General features: G+C 53.1%; 7 protein-coding genes across 10 annotated transcripts; 4 read left to right on the top strand and 3 right to left on the bottom strand.

Moving 5' to 3' along the window:
- The first annotated feature begins 20 nt into the window (after nt 1-20).
- Nucleotides 21-1,471, top strand: PV07_08321 (uncharacterized protein). Its single transcript, XM_016395478.1, has one exon. The coding sequence runs from the start codon at nt 76-78 to the stop codon at nt 1,150-1,152; it is 1,077 nt and encodes a 358-aa protein (XP_016248897.1). The 5' UTR covers nt 21-75; the 3' UTR covers nt 1,153-1,471.
- PV07_08320 lies at nt 1,465-4,384 on the bottom strand. 2 transcript variants are annotated; one of them, XM_016395476.1, is made up of 6 exons: nt 3,201-4,384; nt 3,038-3,117; nt 2,911-2,985; nt 2,773-2,835; nt 2,339-2,675; nt 1,465-2,198 (listed from the first exon to the last, which is right to left on the bottom strand). In XM_016395476.1, exons 1-6 carry the CDS (start codon nt 3,321-3,323, stop codon nt 2,034-2,036), a joined length of 843 nt encoding a protein of 280 aa, XP_016248895.1. In that variant the 5' UTR covers nt 3,324-4,384; the 3' UTR covers nt 1,465-2,033. The 2 variants fall into 2 exon arrangements, with proteins under 2 accessions (XP_016248895.1, XP_016248896.1); XM_016395477.1 differs by having other exon boundaries at nt 2,911-3,117.
- A 280-nt stretch (nt 4,385-4,664) lies between these two features.
- Nucleotides 4,665-6,847, bottom strand: PV07_08319. 2 transcript variants are annotated; one of them, XM_016395474.1, is made up of 2 exons: nt 6,526-6,847; nt 4,665-6,443 (listed from the first exon to the last, which is right to left on the bottom strand). In XM_016395474.1, the coding sequence occupies exon 2, from the start codon at nt 5,903-5,905 to the stop codon at nt 5,357-5,359; it is 549 nt and encodes a 182-aa protein (XP_016248893.1). In that variant the 5' UTR covers nt 5,906-6,443; nt 6,526-6,847; the 3' UTR covers nt 4,665-5,356. The 2 variants fall into 2 exon arrangements, with proteins under 2 accessions (XP_016248893.1, XP_016248894.1); XM_016395475.1 differs by having other exon boundaries at nt 6,558-6,847.
- Nucleotides 6,848-7,158: 311 nt separating this feature from the next.
- On the top strand, nt 7,159-9,560 carry PV07_08318 (glutamate decarboxylase). Its single transcript, XM_016395473.1, has 4 exons — nt 7,159-7,826; nt 7,882-7,909; nt 7,968-9,133; nt 9,191-9,560. Exons 1-4 carry the CDS (start codon nt 7,555-7,557, stop codon nt 9,303-9,305), a joined length of 1,581 nt encoding a protein of 526 aa, XP_016248892.1. The 5' UTR covers nt 7,159-7,554; the 3' UTR covers nt 9,306-9,560.
- Nucleotides 9,561-9,990: 430 nt separating this feature from the next.
- Nucleotides 9,991-10,719, top strand: PV07_08317 (uncharacterized protein). Its single transcript, XM_016395472.1, has 3 exons — nt 9,991-10,187; nt 10,317-10,366; nt 10,450-10,719. The coding sequence occupies exons 1-3, from the start codon at nt 10,062-10,064 to the stop codon at nt 10,577-10,579; spliced, it is 306 nt and encodes a 101-aa protein (XP_016248891.1). The 5' UTR covers nt 9,991-10,061; the 3' UTR covers nt 10,580-10,719.
- A 1,791-nt stretch (nt 10,720-12,510) lies between these two features.
- On the top strand, nt 12,511-14,359 carry PV07_08316 (uncharacterized protein). The gene has a single exon (XM_016395471.1). It carries the CDS (start codon nt 12,549-12,551, stop codon nt 14,073-14,075), a length of 1,527 nt encoding a protein of 508 aa, XP_016248890.1. The 5' UTR covers nt 12,511-12,548; the 3' UTR covers nt 14,076-14,359.
- A 4,767-nt stretch (nt 14,360-19,126) lies between these two features.
- On the bottom strand, nt 19,127-23,503 carry PV07_08315. 2 transcript variants are annotated; one of them, XM_016395469.1, is made up of 5 exons: nt 23,007-23,503; nt 22,752-22,916; nt 22,037-22,603; nt 20,733-21,988; nt 19,127-20,684 (listed from the first exon to the last, which is right to left on the bottom strand). In XM_016395469.1, exons 1-5 carry the CDS (start codon nt 23,018-23,020, stop codon nt 20,320-20,322), a joined length of 2,367 nt encoding a protein of 788 aa, XP_016248888.1. In that variant the 5' UTR covers nt 23,021-23,503; the 3' UTR covers nt 19,127-20,319. The 2 variants fall into 2 exon arrangements, with proteins under 2 accessions (XP_016248888.1, XP_016248889.1); XM_016395470.1 differs by having other exon boundaries at nt 22,037-22,916.
- Between the last annotated feature and the right edge of the window lie 209 nt (nt 23,504-23,712).

The following is a 23,712-nucleotide window of genomic DNA, read 5'->3' as shown; positions in this document are numbered from 1 at the left end:
TTTCATTGAGCAGCAGTCTGCCGCTGTCTTCAAATTGCTTCCTTACCAAGTACCTACTACTCGTCAGCCACCACAATGTCCGCCACAACGACGAGCACCACGACGACCCGGGTTCATGGAAGCATTCCACCGTTCCCTCCGGACCTCGTCCACGCGCCAATTGCTGAGATCTCGTCCAAAAGCCTGCTGGAGAAGGACCTTGCCGCCACCGCTGCAGTCTTGCAAGCATGCCAGACCTACGGATTCTTCTACCTCGACATGGCCGACTCCGAGCCGGGGCGCGAGCTCCTCACCGAGGCGGACGAGCTCCACGACCTCAGCAAGCAGGCCCTTGCCCTCCCGTTTGCAGAAAAGGACAAGTACGACTTCCGCAAGACAGGCTCGTTCTTTGGATACAAGCCCGCCGGGACCGTCAAGTTGACCGACAAGTCCCAGCGGCCGGACAGCACCGAATTCTTCAACATTGGCAAGGACTGTCTGTTTGGCGTCGCGCCCAGCCGCACGTACCCCGAAGTCATTCAAGACGCGAGGCCACTGCTGCGGGCATTCTGCAAGGGCGCGCACGAGATGGCCATGACGATCCTCCGCACGCTGGCGCGCGCGTTCGGCGAAGACGAGGACGTCTTTGTCAACCTCAACCGCTTCGAGGAGTCGTCGGGCGACCACATCCGGCTCACGCTCAAGCCCCCTTCGGATCCCACAAAGACCGACATCCTGGGCCTCCCTTCGCACACCGACTTTGGCAGCGTCACCATCCTCTTCAACTGGCTCGGCGGCCTGCAGATCGAGTCGCGCACCCCCGGCCGCGTCGGCGAGTGGGAGTACGTCAAGCCTCTGCCGGGCAAGGCCATCATCAACCTCGGCGACGCCATGGTCCACTTCTCCAACGGGGCCCTGAAGAGCGCGAAACACCGCGTCGTCCCGTCGCCCGGCGAGCAGGCTGGGATGGAACGGGTCAGCGTGGTCTACTTCGTGCGGCCCACGCACCACAGCCTGATGAAGCCCGTGGGCAAGTTCGACATGCAGCAAGACCGCGTCAAGGTCGCGGGCAAGTTCTCGGACGGCATCGATGACAAGGTGTACACGGCGAGGGAATGGCTCGAGAAGCGTTACGTGCAACTGGCGTCGTCGTCGTCGTCGTCCAAAGATTGATCTTCTTCTTGGCCCAATCCAGCATTTGTAAACCGAGTCTTCACGTGGCCGGCATTTCGGGGGATCTTCGAATTCATGCATGTTCAACCATGTGGGATCAAATCACTGGCAGTAATGAGAGAGAGAGAGAAAAATTGATATCGCACTACACCCCAGGGCGTCATTTAATGTACTTTGACCTTGTCTGAAGGGGGAAAAAGGGCGAATCGCGACAGAAGAATCACTTATGACCCAGCCACTGGTACCAACACCATGTAGGCAATGATGTTGACAATGGGTCACCATCAAAAATGCAATGCAATACATTAATATGGAGTATCGGGCTATTGAAAACATGCCTTGCATTGGGCGATTCTGAATCCGCATTACTCAAGGTTTTGTTCTCCCTCCCTCGCCGGTGGTGTAGAGTGGTATCATTCGGGACATAAAAAACTGCTCAACTGTGATCGCAATCTGCATGACTTTTGTGTCGCTGATTACCTAAAAGGTCAAATGGTTAAACGAGCGAATTAGTGGTGAAAAGGACGAGCGTGGAGGGAGAGATGAGCCGCCCTCAGCGGGAAAAAATCCTCACATCTCGCGCTTCTCGTCCAGGGGATCGACCTTTCTGGGAGACACCAAAGAGGAGCCGTCAAACAGGACGTGCTACCAGGTCTTTCTCTGCTGAGCAGCCTTTCTCCTGATAAGAGCACATTGGTAGATACGCAATCATTGCTTTGTTCACTTCTTTCTCCAGTTGGCTTCTGCCAAAAACTTGCGTCTGCAACAAATAATCGAGAGATCGAAGGCGAAGTGGAATTCGGACATGGATAGGGACGACGACGGGGACGAGGCCTGCCGAGTTGGCGACCTCAGGACTTGCAGCTCTCGCGAAGGAGCCCTTAGGCCTGCTTCTCGGCCCTTCCCATCTCCACATCCGTCTTCGGCCAGAAGTGGCTCAGGTCGCCCACGGGCAGCTTGATGGCGAGACGCATCTCCGCTGCCATCATGACAAAAGTCATGTACCAGCCCAGACAGCCAACTATAAAGAGCAGAGCTCCGCCAGTCTGTGTTCGATTTCTCAATGTTAGCGTCCTGTCCTACCACTAGAACGGAGACATTATCGAATACCGATGGTCGCAATAGACGCATTCTCGGCAAAGCACATCACAGTAATGGCTGATGGAGGGAAGAGGGCAAAACTGACCTTCTGCAAATCCCCCGCGGTATCATAATCTCCGGTACTGACTTTCCAGTAGGCACCACTCAACACCCACGCGCCTATCGTGACAAACAAAAAGATGAGTGCAAACACGACGTTCGTCTTCAGCGTGAAGATGAAAAAGGTAAACAACGCGAATCCCCATACAATCAAGTAGAGGGCGATAACAGCGTTGTACTCCTTTGAGGCTGAGCCAATCACGGCATTGGTCCCACTGGGGGAGTATGGCGTCGCGAGGCCGAGCGTGGGGAGCTGAAGCATGCCGAAGGAAAGCCAGAACACAGCGAAGAGGCCGCAGACCATCATGGAGAAGAAGTTGCCCCTGGTTTGACGTCAGGATCAAACAATAGTTTCGGGATGAAGGAAAAGCTGAGAGGAGGTCTCCTCATCACCAGACAACGGGTTTTCAGGGGACTTACATGATCCATTCGAAGATGACTGTCAAAACCAGGAGGACCGGGCCGACGAAGAAGAAGATTCCGCTGTATTTGAAAACGTTAGCAAGCCTATTCTGATCGAGGAATGTCGAAGGATGGCTGGGATATGAAGGTACATACACCACGGGGGAGAGGCCGCTGGCGCCACCCCAGCCCATCATGACCATGGCAAAAGTCATAGTCGAGATCACGAAGCTAGGTGTCCATCAGTATGACTGTCTCGCAAGGTGATGCGTCTAGGGCATACCCGACGAAACCGAGCGGAGTCGGGTTGGCGAACCGCTTGATGTTGTCGCCGGAATGAGGAACTTTGGGAGTAAGGTAGAGCTGTCCGAGTCGAGCAGCATTAGTGTCCCGAGCTTGAGGCAGGAACGATAGTGTTCGGCAGAGCCGTGCGAGTACATGCGCACCTTTTCGAAAAGTTCCGGACTGATAGAGATTGCGCCTGAAGAGACAGTATGCGACAACCCAGGCTTTTCTTCGATCATGTCCCTTTCCGTGGAGGTAGGGGTGTGTTGAAGGTCGGTCGCCATCTCGGACGTTTGTTATTCTCACAGATCAGTCACAGAACAAAAAATGGACAGCACTTAGAAGACTGCGAGAGCTCCAGATGGGCGCAAGGGGCAGCTATTTCAACCGTGGGCGACGGGGGTCAGGCCACAGCAGCTTCCACCCTCTTTATTTGCTTCCACCCGAACTTCTGGCCCTCGCCGCATCCTCCAGCATCAAGCGCGCCATGGGTAGGGTGGTGACAGGACGTGGGGCCAGGACAAAATGTAGACCCTGGCAAGAGCCCAGCTTTTCTGATGTGGACAATGTGAGAGGAATGAATGCTAACTGGTCAGGGTTAAACTGCCGACCCCTTATGCAGTGCGAGGGAGGCATCTCGAATGCATCCGATGCATCGGTCACAGAAATAATTCCATTTCCTTGTACTTTAGCGGGACGGGCTAGGCGTCGCGTGGCTCACTGTCATCCAGGATCAGAGGGGCGCAAGGTCCAGGGCCAGGGTCGGCCAAGGTCAATCGATGCTCCTGTGAGCATGCAGAAAAGCCAATCGAGAAGAGGCATGGCGTTGAGCAACTGCTCGGATTCGATTTTTAGGACATTGGCAATGGCTGACTGGAACAGACCCCGCAAGGAAATTATTGGCACCTGCTGCCAATGGTCAACTTGTTAATTCGAATGGCAACCCCAGGCGGGGAGGATTGATTTAGCTTCGAGGACTTCCATCGGGCAATATGTGGAGCGTGGAGCTGGTGGAGGAGGAGGAGGGAGGAGCCACGGCCATGCCAAAAAGGTCCCGGGGAATACGAGCGGTCAGCGATCCTCTATGGCCGTAGTCCAAACCACTTCCCCGCAGAACGGACAGCAATGTGTACGTGGAGGCTGGGGTTGGTTCCCCGGGACGGTCGGACGAGTGTTTGCAAGTCGCATGGGGCTCAGCCACGTCCTGCTTTCATTCGCCTGAGGAAGAGCGGTGGTGCAATTCGAGCTGGAACCGAGGTGAGGTCGGTCGCATGATGTGCCTGATTCAGCCGTCGACGCTGGGGCAAGGTCATTCTGCGCGGCAAGGTTGCAGAGACAATCGAGGGGATAAAAATACAAGGCAGAGATGAGAAAGCAAGAGAGAGAAAAGGTTGAGATGGACATTTGGTGGTGCAACGGGACGCGCATCAACGTTTTTCCGACGCCGCATCTCCATAACGATCAACGGCGAGATGAATGAAGTCGCCCATCTCTACACCAGTATTCAATGTGCCAGCGATACATCTGATTGATATCCCTGCTTCATCTCATTTCCGTACTATGAAACTCGGTGAGCACCAGTCCTTATACTTTTGCCCGAACCCGAGATGACCCTCATTCCTCCTGTGGAATCGACCTTGGTGGCGAGCCGATGTCAAAAATAAGTGGCACAGTCTGACGAGAAAGAATACTACTGTAGCAAGAGAGAAGTGATTCACTATTGACTCAAAACTGGTTCTGATGGGTGAGTCTCGCGCCAGGGGCTGGTCAGGCTGGATTTTCACGAGACAAAACAAGCAGCCGGGCAATGCATCTGGTCATCATTCAGCCAAGTGACAAGACACGGCCCCTGCCGGCCATCAGACAGGGCAACGGGAATATGGCTGTGCGCAGAACAGGTCTTTCGCTGCCTCTGACGCCGAGCAAAGACTGATCCTGCTCAGTAATTGCACCTCAAAAAAATTGGGCAAGGACATTTCCGAATGAAAGAGCATTCTCGATTCTGCTCATACGTCCGACACCTTCTGGCCAAACTTCTGGCACACGACGATATCGACAAAATGAGTCAACGGCAGGCATTGGACATACTCGCCTTGGGTATGTGCGTCCGTCGGATGTCGCTCGTCGATATCCCGTGTCTTTGAAACCACCGGCTTGAGGAAATGGTGGTGGGCTCCAAGCACTGCTGACATTAAGCAGTCTGAACGCCGTCTGTAGGGCTATCGCCAAACAACATAGAGTTGATCGTGCTGCCGTGCCTCACAATTTTAGACATCATTGGCGGTGTTGGAACCGGCGGGTAAGCAAAGTCAAAATGTTATAGTTCTTCTCTGAAAAGGTATGAGCTGGCTTGGGCCGTTGCCGGGGCGATACTGTCTCGACACTGACACTGGAACAGCGATTTATCTGGAGACCGGCAAATACCTAACTCGACAAGAGTCAGCCGTCTCCAAAGGGGAAAGGGTCCATTCGAATTGAACCAGGGCCGGCTTAACATAACACTGTCGCTGGAGAGACATTCCAGTAATATGAGCTGGATCCGGCCGCCGTATCCCGAGAGGGTGGCACAATGGCGGGAGATGACAAGAGCAGCAGATGGGAATATGCGTGCGTGCCTTCCTCTGAATAAGGGACAGGTTCGGCCACAGCCAGATTTGCGACTGGAGTAGTTCCACGTGGAGAAAAGCGGCTCTAACATGGACACGGTCCAGATCCTACCGTGTCGAAGACAAGCCAAAAGATCGAGTCCGAATCCCCAAAGAGGCCAACTTCCAGAAGCTTCTTGTGCTTCTTTTAAACAGTGAATAAAATGGGAAATCCTGTCTTCTTCGAAGAGGTCGGCCACAGTCGCACCCGATCTCTCCATGGGCACTCGAAGAAGCGCTTCTGATCTGTGGGTGAGATATCGAGATCTCAGCGTTGCTGAATATTGGACCAGGGATTCCAACAGATAAGGATTGGAAGCAGCCCGATCTGTTGTCTCTCGGAACTATCAATCGCCTAGCCTGGAGGTTGAGTTGCCCTTTGAGCTGACGTCTCGCGCTGAAACAGAAGCAATTATTCGCCGAGGGGGCCCTCGAAGCGGTGGAGAAGGACCTCACGCTCACTAGCCCAAGTGAAACCATACTCAGACTGGAATGTCAGAGGCGAGAAGATATCTGGGCAGGCTGGAGCGGATGCACGGGACAGTGGGGACAACCAGTATCATCATCTTAGTCCTGCTTCCTTTAATGATGTTCATCCATACATCTGCCACAAGCTGGATCTAGCGACCTCTAAGAGCAAAGTCAAGGCGGAAGATGTCGTGAGGTAAGTCCGAGTGGGAGCTGCGGCACGAGGGGTGACGGGGCGGCCTTGACCGGGCTCGATGAGTTTTGCCTGAGGGAGGGAGACTGCTGTAACTACTGTGCCACTTGGTTAGCTACTTCGCCACGCAAAATGAATCGATTGATCGCCGGGGCCCTTCAGAGGGCATGGGTCGATCACCTTCTGCGCCCAGTGTTCAGACTCTGCCTCACCATTGGGTATTCATCTGTCAATCTTGATCGCTGGGTGTAGGAAATATGGCAGGAATTGGATGGACGGTAAGACAGCAGTCCAAGGTGGCCAGAGATCAAGCGAGGAACCTGGATCGGAAGGAAGTCGCCTGGAGCTACTGCATCTGCGCAAGGGGGCGAGGCGGGAAGTACAACCAAGCAATGTCAAGCTCGCTAGATCCCGTGGGTGTAGCTGTGGTTGAGGATGATCTTGGAATCTTTTGGCCTGATTGATTGTCCAGTGGGAAAAGAGGGGCGCAGGACGAGGCGTGGTGTTTTGTTCTCAGATACTTCAAAAGACCGATCAGTTAGTGGGCTGCCAATTAATAGCCAGCACACCCCTGGGGGCATTTGGCGACTGGTTAGCCGTCTGGGCTTCCTGGGGACTTAGTCACGGAGCCTAACTGCCTAGGTACAACGCTCCATCACCGCCTGGGCGTGCTGAGCTTGTTGGCTCGCTGGCTGCTCTGTTGCCCCTCAAACATGTCTTTCCTTTTACTCCACCCCCCACTATGCACACCACCTTGCCATCCAATTGTCACCCAAATTGATGGAACTTGCTCTCATCATCCCATCCCTCTCTCAGTCATCTGCATTGACCACCCGAACTTCCCTGGAGCTTCGTCATGCCCTGACGACAATTCAGGAATGAAATGAGAGCCTGAGCTTCCTGCTCACCCAATCATCACGCTGTCACTTGCAGCTCTCAGCTGTCCTTGTTCTCAGTTGAGCTGTCGCCCCCTGCTACCAGAACAAAATCCTGCACAGCTCGACTCTACCCTCCCCTCCATACTCTTCCACTCGTCAATCCTCCCTGTCTTTTCTTCTTCCTCACCGCTTTGCCTGCTGTCGGACGGTGGGCTGCTACTCATAACCTCCACCGCTTTCCTTCTCTTCCATCATCCTCTGTCTTTTCCTAATTTCCATATTGCCTCTTTCCTTCGAGACTTTGTCGCTCACTGAAAACTGAACGATCAACATGGTTCACTTAGCCCAAGTGACGAGTGACCCTCAGAAAGGTCAGAGTAGTGAATTTGGCCACCCACGGCGTCGGGCTTCTGTGGTTCCTGGCCTCGAGCATATCTCTCTTGAGCCTCCCGGGGAAGATGAGTTCTCCACCTCCGTCTATGGTTCCCGCTTTGCTGCGGAGGATCTTCCATCACACGAAATCCCCGAGAAAGAGATGCCAAAAGAAATTGCGTACCGCATGATCAAAGACGAGCTCAGTCTCGATGGCAATCCTATGCTAAAGTGAGTCGAAATCCGCGGGGCACAAAGATTGAAGCTGACCAGACTCTGTAAACAGCTTGGCAAGCTTTGTTACCACATTCATGGTATGTTGTCAACTGCCGCCCTCCCAAATTGGAGCGCCGACTTACAATCTGTGATCAGGAAGACGAAGCCGAGAAGCTCATGACCGATTCCTTCTCCAAGAACTTCATTGATTACGAAGAATACCCGCAGTCGGCCGAGATTCAGAACCGTTGCGTCAATATGATTGCACGTCTCTTCAACGCCCCCGAGTCTGAGGACGGCAAAAACGCCATGGGCACCTCCACAATTGGGTCAAGTGAGGCTATCATGCTTGCTGTCCTTGCGATGAAGAAGAGGTGGGCAAATAAACGTAAAGCCGAGGGAAAGGACTTCTCAAGACCCAACATTGTCATGAACAGTGCTGTGCAGGTGTGCTGGGAAAAGGCGGCTCGTTACTTTGACGTCGAAGAGAAATACGTGTACTGCACCGAAGACCGCTATGTTATTGACCCAGAGGAGGCTGTCAACCTGATCGACGAGAACACCATTGGTATTTGCACCATTCTCGGCCTGACCTATACCGGCGAGTATGAAGACACCCAGATGATCAACGACCTGCTGGTCGAGCGAGATATCGACTGCCCAATCCATGTGGATGCAGCATCTGGTGGTTTTGTCGCTCCCTTTGTCAATCCCAACCTGGTCTGGGACTTCCGCCTGCCCAAGGTTGTCAGCATCAATGTCTCCGGCCACAAATATGGTCTGGTCTACCCTGGCGTCGGCTGGGTTGTCTGGAGATCACCTGAGTACTTGCCCAAAGAACTCGTCTTCAACATCAACTATCTCGGCGCTGACCAGGCTTCTTTCACCCTAAACTTCAGCAAAGGAGCTAGCCACGTCATTGGCCAGTACTATCAAATGATTCGACTTGGCAAGAGGGGATATCGCAGTATCATGCTGAATCTCACTCGCACGTCTGACTACCTGGCAGCTCAGCTCAGAGCTTTAGGCTTCATCATCATGTCGCCCGGCGGCGGCCGATCACTCCCTGTGGTTGCATTCCGTCTGGACCCCGACAATGAGCAAATGTTTGACGAATTCGCCATCGCCCACCAGCTTCGAGAACGTGGCTGGATTATCCCTGCCTATACAATGGCTCCTCATAGTGAGACCCTCAAACTGATGCGTGTTGTGGTCCGTGAGGACTTTAGCAAGCAACGTTGCGATTCCCTGGTCAACGACATCAAAATGGCATTGCAGGTGCTTGGGGAGATGGACAAAAAGACCATGGAGCGTTACCAAGAGTACGTTGCACGCTGTTCCGCTTTCTTCCTTCTAGTTTTACTTACCAGGATTTCCAGTCATGTGAAGAAGCATCACACCAAGATCGGAAGAAACGGTCGTAATGTCAATGCTTACAAGGATGAGAAACATTCTCTCCAAGGCAAGCACGGCAAGACCCACGCCATCTGCTAGTTGATCACGCTGAAATGCTACGTTGCTATAACTCGGGGCAGATATCGTCGGGGCAATCTTGCATCGGTCTGGACAGCTCAACTCGCGCCTCCGGGGACAGGGAAAACAAACGGCGACTTCATCTACTATCATTGGAAACACAGACAAGAAATGTCATTATGAACTGAGCGGCACCACATCTGGGATCCAGTTAGCTGGATCCCAGGTCGATGCAAGCTTCTAAAAGTCCAATACGAACAATCGTTACGTTTTAAAGTCCTGTTTTTTCTTTCGCATGTTCCGCCTGGGATACTTACCAACTGCCTTCGGCATGAAAACGTGGCCATCGATTGGCTGATAATTGGCTTTAGGAGGAACCAGTAGCGAAAAGAGAAGCAGGCGGCAGAGTCTTCCATCCATCTAGGCGCATTCGATGACGCCCGTCCATCGCTTCCACCCCTCCCTCGCCCTTTATATGATCTACACTTGTCAAGACTGCTTGGTGACGGTGAGCCAGACTTTCTTGCACTCAATGACGCAATATCAACAACGTGGGTCTCAAAAGGCGGCCCATCAACTAGGTCATTACACAGTAGCAAAGTTTCACCATTCTACGTCGCCGAATGCATCGCTGTCCTACGTATTAAATACTCCGTCTTCGCCGTTGATTTATCGCATCCACACCGATCTCACATACCAGGTGTGACAACTATAACCAGCGGGATTGATTGACTGCTTCATATCCGTACAGCATCTACTATTAGATCCAAGAGCAAGATGACGCCGAACATCATGAAAGGTCAGACCGACACGTCCAAGTTCACAGGGCAAGGACCCGAGTCCAAGGAAGAACACCCTCACAATAACCCCGTCATGGAGTACAATCCTGCTCCAGGTGCCAAGGTAAGGAAAGTTAAGGCCTACCTGTGCCATTCATCTCTGTTGAACTACTACTACTTCCCTGCTCCCTACATCCTCCGAGTCCAAATATGTTCAGCTCTAGTACTGACATGGCCATTGCCGTCACGATAGGCTCCGGTTTTAAGCTCCGAGGGTTCAGTCGGGAAGCAATTCACGGCAGAGTGAGTCACCAAGCTGACCTCCTTTTCCTCATCCGCTCAACCCCCTCGGTGCTGGATTTCCGTCTAACTTTGGCAAACCGCAGTGGTGCTGTCGGCGGCACAGCCCAAAAGATCGGAGGTCCCCTGGATCAAAACGGGATGATTGGGGGAATGTTCAAAGAAGACGGCGCGATTGGCGGGACGGTGAACAAGATGGCCGGCGGCAAATCATAAGAATGAGACCAAAATGCGGTGAAGTGAACATTCGAGGTCATCTGTAAATACATTTGGCGTCACAGAGGCCCAAAACTCGACTTGTGACACCCAAGCAAGCTGAGATGGATGAGAAATCGATGGACGATGGCAATGCTAAGGCATATCCCAGAACCGTTCGGCAAAAAGCCGCTTCAGGGGAAATAAACCATTCCATGAGCCCCTTGACACAAATTCGAGAACTTACTGCGCTCGGTGTCCACCACGAGCGTCTTGATGACTTCCATTGTTGACATATCGACCACCGAGACCGACCCGGCGAAGATATTCGCCGTGAATCCGAGCTTGCCGTCAGGAGACGCCCGCAAAGTCAGTGGCACACTTCCAATCTTGGTCGTGCCAACGAGCTCGTGGGCTTTCGAGTCATATACGGCCAGCCGACCCTCCAAGCCCGCGCCATTGGCAGAGAGGTACTCGCCCACGAAAAGTTTCCCGTCTCCTGCAACATATGTTGACTGGGCCGGATGTTCCAGTGGGATCCTGGACACGATCTGGTCCGTCGCAGTGTCGATGACCAGGACTTCGGCATTCTCTGCAACCTTGCCTAGCTGATTGCCGGGCGTCGGAAAGTAAGCATACTTTCCATCAAGGGAGATACTGCATTCCTCTGTTCCTCTGGGAGTCTCGATCTTTCCTATCATCCGTTGGTTCTCCAAGTCAAGCACGGAGATGAAAGACGCAGTTTTGTTGCAGGTGAAGGCCTTTTTCCCGTCCGGTGTTACCACGAACCAATGCGTCTTGGTCGAGCTCTCGACTTGTTTAATGACTTTGCGGGTCTCCAGGTCGATCCCGATCACTCCTCCACTCGCACCAGTTTCGTGCTCTTCATAACTGTACCACAGGACATCCCTTTCTGCATCAAGGACCAGGCCGTGAGGACCGAGTGCGGGTTTTGTTTCAATGATGTCAACCACCTCTTTCTTGTCGGGGTCAATGACCGAGATTTGATGGCCGTTGTCCCCATGCGACCAGAAGTGTCCATGGTGGTAGGCGTGGCTGCAGTACATGACGTTTCTTTTGCTATCGAACAGCAGCTCATGCGGTTCTGAGATGAGATCTGTCATGTGTGCCGTCCTCTCGCCCGATTCCAGGTCGAAGAAGCTGATGGAACTGCCAGACTGGCTGACAACTGCTAATGTCCCGGACATGATGTCGGATCGTGTTTGCCGGGTTGGATTCTTATACAAACGAAAGAGACGCCTAAGCTCTGTTTGATAGATTAGATTAGAGCCATGACGACCTTTCTTATATACCTAATAGGTAAGACTTACACTGGCAATACGCTCCCATCTAATGAATGGTTCAGCCTTGTCCTTCGGCCGAACCGCTCTCAGCTCGCGTCTATCGCTTCTTAGGATGAAAATCCATGACGACAGCTTTCTCGCGCTATCTCCGACGCGTTGCTTCTCGGCCGAACTCTCGTGTAGCACGACCTAGCCAGTAAATGCCACAGATGATGAGGCCACTCTCGTTGGAAGAGGGGGTGCGTTGCTTCTCGTTGGCCTCTCATGAGCATGCCATAGCAAGTGTTGTTCGGTTGAGTGCAGGCACAGAAGCACAGGAACAAGGCATCCCGCACTTGTCCTCCCGTCTGGCCCGACGTCCATCGAGCCTTTTGGGAAGGTGATCAAAGTCAACTTGGATATGAGGCTGAGAGGGTAGAGCCTAACAGGTCAGGGCGGCGAGGCATTTTCTAGACCAAAAACCGTGCTTCTTGACCCCGCTGCCTGTAAAAGCAGCCTGACCCCAAGCATCCTGGGCCCCTTTCCCCGCCATCCTCCGCCTCCGCGCCCGCCTCCACCTCATCTCTAGCTCTTCCTCAACAACCTCCCTCAGCAGCCTGATCAGCACTGACTTTCCCCTGCAACCTTCTCCAATCCTGAGTATCTCCCACCGTCTACGTCTCCTGAGGGAGGCGCCCTTGACAGCTATGGCCGGATACAAAGAAGGCCAAAGGCTTGTCCTCTTCGACTTGCCCGACGAGGTCTTGTTCCAGATAGTCGAGTACTTCCCACGGCCTCACATCCGAAAGAGATACCTCAAAAAAGAGAGCTCCGACAATGCAATTGAAGCATTCCGCGCCACATGCAAAAAGGCGTTCCATCTCTCCGATCCTCTCTTCTGGAGGTGTCTTTCGGTCAGGCACCTGGACGAATACAACAAAATCAAGGCTTTTCTGGCTCGCTATCCCCTTCGACCTCACTACGTCCGGCACCTGGAGCTTATCCCAGCTTACCTTGGCAGCCCGAGACGTGACGACAAAATCCAAGAGATAATAGCGCTTGCCTCGATTTTGCCCAACCTGGAACGCCTGTCTGCTTGTCCAGAATGCTATCTCAAGGATGAGGAATGCAAACGCCTGATCACGAGGTGGGCGATTGCCCTGGCCTTTTATTTCCAGTCAACCAATTACAACCAATTAAAATACTGCTATGCGAGACTCTGGACCTTCCTCGAGGGGCAGCAGCAGTCGTTGATTCTGCCTTTGCTGAACGCTCCGAGGCTCGTCGAGCTGACCCTGGAAGCCGCCGACCTACGTGATCTCCGGGTAGACTCCATCCCCAAGCAGTCGACAGCGCTCAAGAAGCTCAAGCTCATCAGGTGTCGGCTCGAGGAGCCCGCCCTGGCCGCCCTGCTGGGCGCGCCGCTCTCGCTGGCGTCGTTTGAAATATCGCTGATGTCTAATCACTTGAGCAGACCCAGCATTGAACGGGAAGAATATATTCTCATCCTCAAAGCGATCAAGCTGCTCCAGCGCCTACAGCCAAATCTGACGGCTCTGGGCGTGACATTCCAGGACGGCACTGCGCTCGAGGACGAGATATCGCAGGGAGAATTCGACCTGTCTCGATTACGCTGCCTCAAGGAGCTCACCCTCAGCGCCAGGAACACCTATTTCTTCCGTCCTTTTCACGAGAGGGTCGAAGGCCCTTGCCTCTGGTTCCCTGTCAATGGCCTTTGCAAGTTACCCGCTGGCCTCGAGCGTATCCACATCCTGTCCGAAACCGAGGACATCGACCTGGTTGGGTTGGCAGAGGCGCTGCTCAGGCACCGCGATGCGGGCAAGACTCTTCCCGCGTCGCTGCGGCTCTCCTGCGACGTCCAGAGCCGGCATGTCCGACCCCTCACGGAGGCGATGCAAAACGCCGAGGATCGGACGCTTCGAGCCCTCGACATATTCATGACGCAGCTTTCATTTCTGGAGATCAAGTATATAATGCGATGGTTCGAGGAAGTCGAAGACCTGGAAGATGAGATTGTCTACAGCTGCACCAGGACGCTGGTGGCGGAGCGCATGGCGGTTGCCAATGATGTCGACGATTCTGCCGCAGATCCCGGAACGTTCGAGTTGAAGGATTACACTCACTCAGAGCTAGAGCCCTTTGGGATGCACCTTCTTCCTGGCGAATATTTAGAAGGGATTTTGAGTGAGTCGGAAAGCAGTGATGAAGATTGAACTCAGGATGCGAAAGTGATTGAACCAGACCATGGCGCAGAAATTAAGAGTCGGTCAAGGACTGGCGCATCGGACGACAAACCGGAAGTCGAAAACAGATATCCTGAAGCCTGGAATCGGCGGAATCGTTCTTCTGGATTTCATTTTGCGCTACTACGACCTTCGCCGTGGGCAACGCCCTGTAGACGGCGATCTCTGAGTGCTGTTCAAGGACGGATTTCTCCTCCAGGGGTGAGTATCGGCTGGCCGCGACAGACCCGCGATTGTTCTTTTCTCGGTAACGGGGATGTATGGATTGGCATTCAGGTCTTGGCCAGGGACACACATTGTCGCGACCGGACCTAATGTCCTTAGCAGCTCAGCACGGTTCTTTATCGAAGAGAAACGGACCTCGCCGGCGGACGGATGTGGTCAGGGGATTGGGACTCTTTGTGCACTACCAAGAATATCCTTACAGAAAACAACTCAACAGCACCGCCCACTCAATGGGGATCACATTTGACAGAGGGGATGAAGGTACGAGCAAATTGTTTTCATTTGGGGTATCGAAGGCGTTGGATGGATCAGGGACCTGGACGCAAGGTACGGCAACAGAAGGAAGACGAGTAATTCGTTCAAACGGAAGGCGGATGAGGGGCTTTATTTCATCTCTCGGACACAGCACATGCCGCTATGGGATGCAGGTTCGGTGGGCCGGCAAAAGGGGGAATCATGAATATCACGAAAACTGAAACGGGGGCTGGACAAGCAAAGCAGGACGGGGTAACAAGGCTGACAATATCGAGTTTTGCAAACGCTGTGCTCTACGGCGGTAATGAACATGTTACGACAGATGTTCCTTTTCCTTTCCCTCTCATCACTCGGTCTTTTGCTATATTTCTAACCTTGATCCATCTTTATCTGAGCCCTCTCCCACGGCGTAGTTTCACGTGGGTGCAGTTGAGAAGAAGCTACTCGATCGAAGTTTGTCCACCACGACAGAGGAGGAGACCGAGTTGGTTCCCGTTCCGTTCTTTCTTTTCTTTCTGCCTCCAACCAAGTAGCAACAACCATTCCTCACGCCTCACTTCCTAGCAGCCCTCCCGCCCCCGACTACTGACTACGACCATTCCTTGTCTCGCTCGCTGCCCCCCGGTCGGCGATATCTACCCTCCTACTGTCCTCCATTAAAGTTAACCCGTCCAACCACACAACTATGGGTTATCGGGGTCCCAGAAAGACAATCTTCGCCACCAGCGTCCACCGTGGACTCCATATCTGACATGAACAGGGATTATCAAGGGGTTCATCGTGGGAGAGTTCGGAGAACAACGTCGCCGGCCCGTTCGGGAGCGGAGAAAGATTTGGCGAGGCAAGGGATCTCGAACGGTCCATCGTTGGCGATTGTATTGCCTCCCAATAGGTATATAGGCGCATAGCTGCGGCGATACCGACCCGATCGTGAACCATCTGAAAATAGAAACGAACAGAAGGCAGGGAGGACTAGAAACACAAAGATCAAGGTGAGCCTGGGGCGTGGAACGCGCAGACTCAGTCGCCACCGTGATGGACCCTGTGCGGAAGGGAAGAGACGGGTGCACGAAAGACAGACAGATGGACAAGATAAATTGGCCTTCGGGGCTTACGACAATCGTCGGCAAGTATAACCGCTGTGTATCTCTTCTTTCTCGCCTACTCTTGTCTCGTGAAGAACAGAGGGCATTGAGATCAAGTGGCAACAGTCAAGGAGAAAGACTGTGGGTATACAAATGGACAGATGGGTATGTTGGTTATGTGTGATAGGGGCACAATTGGTCAGCAGAACCAATGGCTATATCCACATATGGCGTATAGCGTTCTGTCTCCCCCTCCTAGGCGGAACAAACCTCCGTGAGAGAGCGACAGTACGTACATGAAGCTGAATCCACAGCAGGTCTGGCAACTCTGGTCGGGCGCAGTGGCATTCTAAGATTAGACTTCTTCTCTCCTTGCCAGGGGTTTACTCACAAAAGAGGGTCCGTCAGTGCCGCGCCAGACCAGACGCACGATGCCTCTCTTTTTCAACAGGACAGGGAAGGGGACGAAAGGAGGGAAACCATAGGCTTGAGGGGGAAAAAGCCTTTTGGGCGCTTCTCGGACCCTGCAGGGTTAGTGTTGGTCTTCCGCTGCAGGTGTCTTTGTGCAAAAGAACAGTGGTACCTTTTTCCCGGCGGATGGAGGGGGTAAGGGGGGCTCAAGGGGGGTGGGCACGGCATATCACTGGCAGACCATAGTTATATCATATCGAATCTGGTCGGGTAGACGCGGTATGGAGTGCAGTAGGGAGTCCTGCACGTCCTGCACAGCCACACCAGAAAGGCATATGCGTGTTGTCGATCACTTGTCAATGGCGGGGCGACTGTTCTCGACCTCCTTTAGACCAGGGTATACTTTGGACAACTTCTGTCGACGTCCGTCAGTTCATTCAACAATGGTGGGAAAGAACGTCCTTGTGCCTTTTGACTGAGAAGCGTACTTCAGGCCGACGCAGGAGGGATAGTGAGTGTGAATTTCGCCTTTCATCGTCTATCTCGTATTTGCTCCACCGTTGCACACGGGGAGCGGCCACGCTGCCAAACCAGCTCAAACGACCGCCATCCAGAATCCCTCTCTGTCGCCCTACCCAGGGCGTGCCACTCAGTAGGACCGCGGTGGCGCAACCCCAGGCGCCGAGAGGAGCACCTTGGTCAACAGTCGCTCTAACGCCTCGGTGCTCGCTCTCAGGTCTTGGGTGGCTTTGTCGTCGTCGGTGACATCAAGCCCACGTGCCTCCAGCACCTTCCTCTTACGCAGCCATTGGCTTATATCTGTCAAGACTCTTGACATTGACATGCTCACGTCGGACATTGTCTCCTTGTCCTCCTTGACGATGGTCTCCCACAGCGAGACAAAGAATCGTTCCATCGGTTCTAACGGAGTCTTGGTTCTCAGGTTGCTGTTGTGCATCTTGATCTCGTTGAGTCTTTGCTTCAACTGCAGCACCCGATTTTGTAGGAAGAGGTGCACATGTTCTAGTTTGATTTGAATCTCTTGCGAAAGCGGGCGACTACTGGTGGATGAGCGTAGCATGTCGATGAGATGTTTGTAGCGTGTGAGGTTTCGAGACGCTTGATCGGTAAGGGCTTTGATGGGCTTCACATCGAGCTCGGCTGGCATCGCGGGCGTTGGAGATGAGGGCCTCGAGTTATCAGGAGGGAAATCATTGTGGCCTTGGGGTCTCGAATGGGAGTGGGAATCCCTATTATTCGTTCGTCCATTGCGAGGCGGGTGACGTGAAGACTGTTCTGGCCCTGGTGTGCTTGAAGCCCTCGGCTTTGTGTCGCCGTCGGTTGCTGCTCTGGCGGACGAGCCATAGTAGCTGTTGTAAGCGGAACCCGCCGCAGAGTCACGATACCGGGACCAAGAATCAAAGTTGGGTCCTGCCTTAGGGCCAGATTCTGCGGAAGAGTGATCACCACCCGAACCTGTTTGATTTTTGCGATGGTGTTGAGGTTTCTGGGTATTCTGGCTGGCTGTGTTGCGGCATTCTCTGTCGTATTTTGCGCGAGCGGTAGGATCTCTGAGAACTTCCCATGCTGCCTGAATCTGGATGAACTTAGACTGAGATCCACCTTTATCAGGGTGAGCTTGGAGAACTAATTTGCTATATGATGCTTTGATCTGCTGGTAAGTAGCGTCAGAGGAGACACCGAGCACTGAGTAGTGGTTTGCCATTTTGCTTCGCCGTAGATAGGATGGATGTTGTTGGCATTAATGGAACGGTGAAGCACTGAGGACGGCCGGGAAGAAATGAGAGTCTGTCTTTGGAGACGGGCAAGACAATCTGCACTCGTGGTGGTGCGGCAGTATCGCAGTAGTGAATAAGAGTGACATTGTGCTCAAGAGCAAGCCTTACGTAGAGTCTATTGACCATATCTTGAGTGAATAGAGCTTCAAAGAACACATTTACAGAATGAATCGGCATTGTTCGAGGCTGTTTCATGAATCGCAGGGGAACAAAGACAGATTCACAGTACAAACATGGGAGAAATAAAGCCTTGTCGACAAGGCTCAACAAAGGGAGATGACATTATGAAGCTGGTCGAGGATGGACAAGCCATGGTTGGTGCACCGTCATGAAGGCGTCATGAAGATGATTGCACTCAATTGGGGGTCCATCAACTGGTATGATAGCCACAGTAGTTTCGAAAGATGTGTAAACAGAACAACAAGGACACGCGAAGTCGAGATAGAGGAGCATATCGTGGCGCAGATGCACGTGCTTGCACGTGACTGTGGCACGCCATGTGTGGCGGTGCCCCCATAGTCCCATTACGTCATAATCTCAGCTGTACTCCGTATTTGAACGCCGCCCCGTCACATCCTCCTCCTAGTAACCGACAATCATCGAGATGCTCGCTCTCAGGCCGCTATCCGTCAATGCAACGCTCTCAGGCAAAGGTTCGCTCGCTTAGGCCGGGCATGTCTCACATCCTGCAATTTCTCCGATCTTACAGTAGGTTCTTATTCTGTGCTGGCGACCCGTTCCGTGGTCTCGAAAAAATGCGGTGGCTGGGGATATGCGTTTTGCTCCTTTCCCATCGCCGTCTCGACACTGAGTTCTCACTACAGGCGGACTACCTTGGTCTTTGCAACATGCATGACTTGCTTGCCAGTAGGCTCCTTGCCGCATTTTCTTTGACGCGAGGTTGGTAGCGGTGAAGATGGATGGCAGTCTTCCAACTTCTCACACTGCTACGTCGGCACATCTTCGATCCCAGCGGGACGTTCATCCATAGAGCTATGCAGCCAAGACCGCCCGGCCTCGGTTTTTTGATCCGGCTGGCCCGCTGCAAACGTTTCCTTGATCATTCTCTTATTCCGTGGCCCTGTGGCCCCTGTCCCGCCGTTGAGGTCACGATCGCTGCTCTGCCTCACGCTCGTGGCCAACAGCCTCTTGTCCCGCTAGCGGAAGATGCGTCCAACCGCCTCGAATGGCCTGAGGCTGACGTGGCCCGCTCGTCTCTCGTGAACCGAGCTATTCTTGACTTATTGGGAGAGTCTAGATGATCAGAGCCGCTTCTAGCTTGAGCTGGTCGATAGCCAGAACTGCGTTTGCATTGGCGTAGAGCACGCATGCGACGGTCCTAGCCTCATGCATGTTCCAAGCACCAGATATCCAGACACGGCCTTAAGCGAACAAAAGATCGGCTAGTCAGCTGATTTCTATCTTCGGAACCCATGCTGTGGCTGTTCAACTTCGCAGTCCTTGCTGTCACTCTGGCCTTCACTCTTGCCTGAAACACTGCCACTGCCTATGGCAGATACTCGTCTCCACCTGCGAGCCAGTTCAGACGGCCATCACTTCCCCCACCTTTTGCCGGCCTTCGAGTCGGCTCCGGAACGTTGAACCATTGGCCCCTGCCCTTGTTTCAAGGTTGTTATTGGTTCCTCCGTCTCCCCTTGCTAATAATCCACATGATACCGTTCCTGCAGAACGAGAACCACTAGATTTGTCCCTCTGAGCCTCCAATCCCCGACCGTCCCTGGCAGGCGCTCCTCCATCCCGTCCTCCAAGGCAAAGAAAGAAACCCCTTGTTGCGTATGCGCTGGCGAAAAGTTTCGCCCTGTTTGTCGAATCTCAAGCCGTGGATTCGACACGAAAAGCAGCCTGTCGGCAAAGAATCGAGACATGTCAAAGTTGAATTGTGTAATCAATTAGTTGGTCGATACATTGATATTGATAACGACCTCTAGTAGAAGTCACGCTTGGGTATCATCGTTTGCAACAAACGAAAAATCCAATAATGTGGGTATCTCGAAAAGTCATGTTTCTCGTGAAAAGTATGGTCGGAGCTCGCTCGGGGACCCGTATATCATCCCTTCGTTCGAATCGTCCTTCGTTGTACTGAAGTATAAAAAAGGGAAAGGAGAAGAAAAGAAACATTGGTTGCAAAAAGATCCTTGTCGGAGAAATCGGCCGCAAGCTGTCCTTCTTCCGTTGTTGCCAAACTGTACATTCTCAACGGAGGTGTCGGCAGTCCAGAGACCGAGTTTGGATATGGCCTTTCGCCATTAAAAGGGGTATCAAATAAAGTCGATAGGTCGTTCGATGTCGACAAGTCCGAACTCTCCTCTGCAATTTACCGCCATAACATATGTCGTGTTCGTGATGAAAAACAAATAGAATCAAGAAAGCCAGGGGTATCTCATGCAATTTCCGCGTCCTGGGTTGGTGTACAAATCTTCAATAGTTCAACCACATCTCTAGCGGGTCCGAAACAAATGACTCCGTAGGTGGTAGCTCGCTGTCGACCTTCACTTCTGTAGCCGCGGGCGCGATGAATTCGTGTTTCACCGGTCGATCAGTCTCGAGTGGCGTGAATTCGACAATCATATCTTGACCCTCCGGAAGTTCTCTGACGACGTCCTCGTCCACAATGATGTGAAGGCCGCGAGAATTGACATGCGTGACCTGAGTAACTCTCTGAGGGTCGGTCTGGAATTTCGCTGCAATGTTGTTGACCAGATCTTTGACGGTGCGCTGCATCAAGTATATTGCGCGGTAGTATTCTTTAGCGGCATCTTTTTGGCGCACGTAGAAGCACGCAACTTGGACCCATTAGCTTGGAAATTTTTCGATAGACATAGGACACTTACCTGGCCGAATGGGCCTTTCCACAGGAGGCCGATAGTTGCTGTCCACATCAACAGCAAAAAGATCCAGTCCAACAACAGATTCGGCCTCGGTTTTTGGAATCTTGACCGGCCTTGACCCGGAGGGACCTCCGGCGTGTTCGTGGTCGTGTTCGCTCTCTCCCTCTTCCAAAATGGCAGTCTGTTGCAGGTCGGAGAATTTCCTCTTTGGGGTGTTCTGTGAAGCAGAGCTCGAAGACGGTGAACCAGCATTGGACGTAGGGGAGTCCGATGCACTCTGTCTTGACTCCCAGGTACCAGTCCGCACGATTTCTTTGCCTTCAGGGTCGTCTCCGGGAAGTTTGACTGGATGCAGGTCTGGATCGTCTTCTGGATCACCACGCAAAAACAAAATGCTGACGGGTCTTGTCGAAGAAAACATATCTTGCATACTGACCAGCTTCATTTGGAGGTCTTCTTCGGCCGTAAACTTGACTCCCTCCGCCTCCGAGTCGATAGACCAAGTCCGCTTGTGTTTCGCAACTTTTCCAGGTTTGGACGCTGAAGCTTTTGCGATTGAGCTGCTTCTCCTCCTCTTTCCAGCGCTTCCCAAGCCTGCTTCAGCTTGGGCGATCTGCTGTTTGAGCTTGTCGATTGTTTTCTTCACGTGTGCGACGTCATTCGACAATTTGCGTTCTGCACCGTGATCCCGGAAAAGCTTGACCTTGGAATAGCACACCTCGGGCTCGTTGCTGGCGTTTGTCTGAGCGGTGAGCAGCTCGGTTTTGGCACAAAGCCGAACTGGTATGCCTTTGACCCCTTTAGAATGGCTGAAGTCTGTCGACAAGAAATTAAAACGGACGGATATGGAGCAATCGGGGCTTCCGTTGACGGAACCTGGAGACCACGTCACGGCGAAGCCATCAAACGAGGCTTTCTCGAGTTGAAGTTGGGGTTTCCGCAAGTCGTCATCCGCACCCGAATTTTGGTCGACGAATTCTACGGCCAAAAGTCTCCCACCTCGCAGGTGGGCTTCGTTTGAGCCGCGGCCTTCCTTCCAGAGCTGCCAACATGCACCGGGTCGCGCTCTTTGCTGTTCGTCTTCAAAGGAAACTCGGACATAAGTACGATACTTGAGAGGGACGTTCTGCGGTAAGGGCGGGGTGGTGTCCCAAATCGACATGGTGTAGGTTTGGCCTTTGTTCAGGTACGTGATAGGAATTTCATCCGCGTGACGGACCATTGCTGTTGGAGCATTCAATGTCGTGTGATATCGAAACCTGCCGTTCATGTCAGAGAGTACCTGGACGACGCTGGTCGATACTAACTTCTCTCCCATAGGTAGACTAGTCATGGCGACACTTCCGGACATAGACTGTCGCATGGATTGATTCATGGTCTGCTGCTCGATGCCAATCTCGGCCTGTGTCGGGGTCGTCTTATGAGGGGTCTCGTCCATCGCGACATAGCCAGAGTCCTGATGCTGCAGGAACTGCTGTGGCGCAAATGTCTGTGGCTGCTGCGTAGGGACATGAATAGGAGGTTGCTGAGGATGGAAGGGATCCTGGAAGGGATGGGGTTGATGCAGGAGGTGAGGGTTGAAGTGTTGGAGGTGCATCATTTGGTCCTGGGCGTGGAGTCCATGGACAGAGTGCGGTAGTGACAGAGGGGTATTCATTCCCATACCGGGCGTGTGAAGGTCGCCCGCTTGAGGGTGGTAGAGAGTTCCAAAGCCGCCAGGAGTGGGAGTGTAGTACCCCGGAGGCTGGTTGGCAAATGCAGAGAAGGCATAAGAATTGGGATCCATGAGGGAGGGAGTAAACCTCCAGGCATCGGAAAACGGTTTGGGAGTGGCATCCTGCTCCTTCACCTCGGGCTGCTGGCCTTCAAAGGCTCTGGAGAAATAGTCAGCATTGTCGGCATGGTCGTCGCCATGCCCAGAGCGGAGTAGAGTTGGAGACATTGGGTCAACGATGGACAAGATTGGGGGGGGACCCAAGTGAAGAGACTGGTGGGTTGAAGTAAGACAAATCTCAAACATACCGCTGAGATGTCGACGGTTCATCTATGATAGCCTCGCTTAAAGTTGACGATCGGCGGCCAGCACCGGCCTCCCCTTGCAGAGCTGAGGTCGACCCAGGCCCTATCTCGGGGAAGTTCTGCTTGAAGGCCGCGTACAACTCCTCATCAGGCTTCTGAGTGTTGCGCCTAAACAATGCGGACTGCACGTCAGTATTGCTCTGTGTCGGCTCGGGCTGTGGAGATGAAAGGGGTATAGATCGAAAGGCAAAGACTGACCGATTGCGAAACATTTGCGGCGGGGAAAGCGTCTCAGGCTGGTGAACCAAGAGAGAATGAGGTCAAATCAAAGACATGGAGCCGGCCAGATGCGCGTCGAACGCTTGAGGGGAGGCGACGGCAGTTCAAGCGTGGTGCACCAGTTCAATGGCGACCGTGCTCGGAGAGGATCTGATTGCAGGAGATGCAGGAATGTTAGAGGTTCGATGAAGGTGCTGCGCCCTGTTGCGTGCGCGTTTCGTCAAGAGGTCTCTGTTTGAGGATGGGGGCTGAACGGTCGTTCGAGATCGGTAGGGCAGACAGGCTCTGGGGAGAGGGTGGGCTCTGGAGAGCAATATGAAGACAGGCGAGAGAATAAGAAGAAAAAGATAGACAATAAAAAAGGATCGACGGAGGGAACAGGCGAGGTACGAGGGTTTGAGATGCTGGTGTGCGTGAGTGTGTGTGAGTGTGTGTGAGGTGTGAGGTAGTAGATGCACGGTAGTACATAGGACGCGGTGGAGCGAGTCTCGTCAAAATGAACGGACCGGGGGGGGTGGTCATCACGATGTACTGGAAGAATGGGGCCTCGGATGCAGCAGCGATGGAATTAGCCACACCCATGGCACTCGGGATGATGATTAGCAGCCATGATTGGGGGGGGTCCTGGGTCCAAGGATGGGCTTAAGGGTGCTGAGGATGAAGCAACAAGGGGTGGATCACTTGT

Source organism: Cladophialophora immunda (genome assembly GCF_000835495.1).
Source record: "Cladophialophora immunda strain CBS 83496 unplaced genomic scaffold supercont1.4, whole genome shotgun sequence".
NCBI classification, from domain to species: Eukaryota; Fungi; Ascomycota; class Eurotiomycetes; order Chaetothyriales; family Herpotrichiellaceae; genus Cladophialophora; species Cladophialophora immunda.
This window is presented reverse-complemented; position numbering and strand designations above follow the sequence as displayed.

Bases quoted from the DNA above. Each gene is read 5' to 3' on its own strand.
- PV07_08319 (XM_016395474.1), bottom strand. From the start codon at position 5,905: ATGGAGAGATCGGGTGCGACTGTGGCCGACCTCTTCGAAGAAGACAGG.
- PV07_08315 (XM_016395469.1), bottom strand. The intron at 22,604-22,751 runs GTATGTTTGAGA...CTATTTCTCCAG, and splicing joins GAACCGTCGACATCTCAGCG to AGCCTTTGAAGGCCAGCAGC. The intron at 21,989-22,036 runs GTTAGTATCGAC...CATGAACGGCAG, and splicing joins AGTCTACCTATGGGAGAGAA to GTTTCGATATCACACGACAT.
- PV07_08321 (XM_016395478.1), top strand. From the start codon at position 76: ATGTCCGCCACAACGACGAGCACCACGACGACCCGGGTTCATGGAAGC.
- PV07_08316 (XM_016395471.1), top strand. From the start codon at position 12,549: ATGGCCGGATACAAAGAAGGCCAAAGGCTTGTCCTCTTCGACTTGCCC.
- PV07_08317 (XM_016395472.1), top strand. From the start codon at position 10,062: ATGACGCCGAACATCATGAAAGGTCAGACCGACACGTCCAAGTTCACA. The intron at 10,188-10,316 runs GTAAGGAAAGTT...CCGTCACGATAG, and splicing joins ATCCTGCTCCAGGTGCCAAG to GCTCCGGTTTTAAGCTCCGA. The intron at 10,367-10,449 runs GTGAGTCACCAA...GGCAAACCGCAG, and splicing joins GGGAAGCAATTCACGGCAGA to TGGTGCTGTCGGCGGCACAG.
- PV07_08320 (XM_016395476.1), bottom strand. From the start codon at position 3,323: ATGGCGACCGACCTTCAACACACCCCTACCTCCACGGAAAGGGACATG. The intron at 3,118-3,200 runs GTGCGCATGTAC...CGACTCGGACAG, and splicing joins GTCCGGAACTTTTCGAAAAG to CTCTACCTTACTCCCAAAGT. The intron at 2,836-2,910 runs GTATGTACCTTC...TTTCAAATACAG, and splicing joins AGCGGCCTCTCCCCCGTGGT to CGGAATCTTCTTCTTCGTCG.
- PV07_08318 (XM_016395473.1), top strand. From the start codon at position 7,555: ATGGTTCACTTAGCCCAAGTGACGAGTGACCCTCAGAAAGGTCAGAGT. The intron at 7,910-7,967 runs GTATGTTGTCAA...ATCTGTGATCAG, and splicing joins GCTTTGTTACCACATTCATG to GAAGACGAAGCCGAGAAGCT. The intron at 9,134-9,190 runs GTACGTTGCACG...CAGGATTTCCAG, and splicing joins ACCATGGAGCGTTACCAAGA to TCATGTGAAGAAGCATCACA.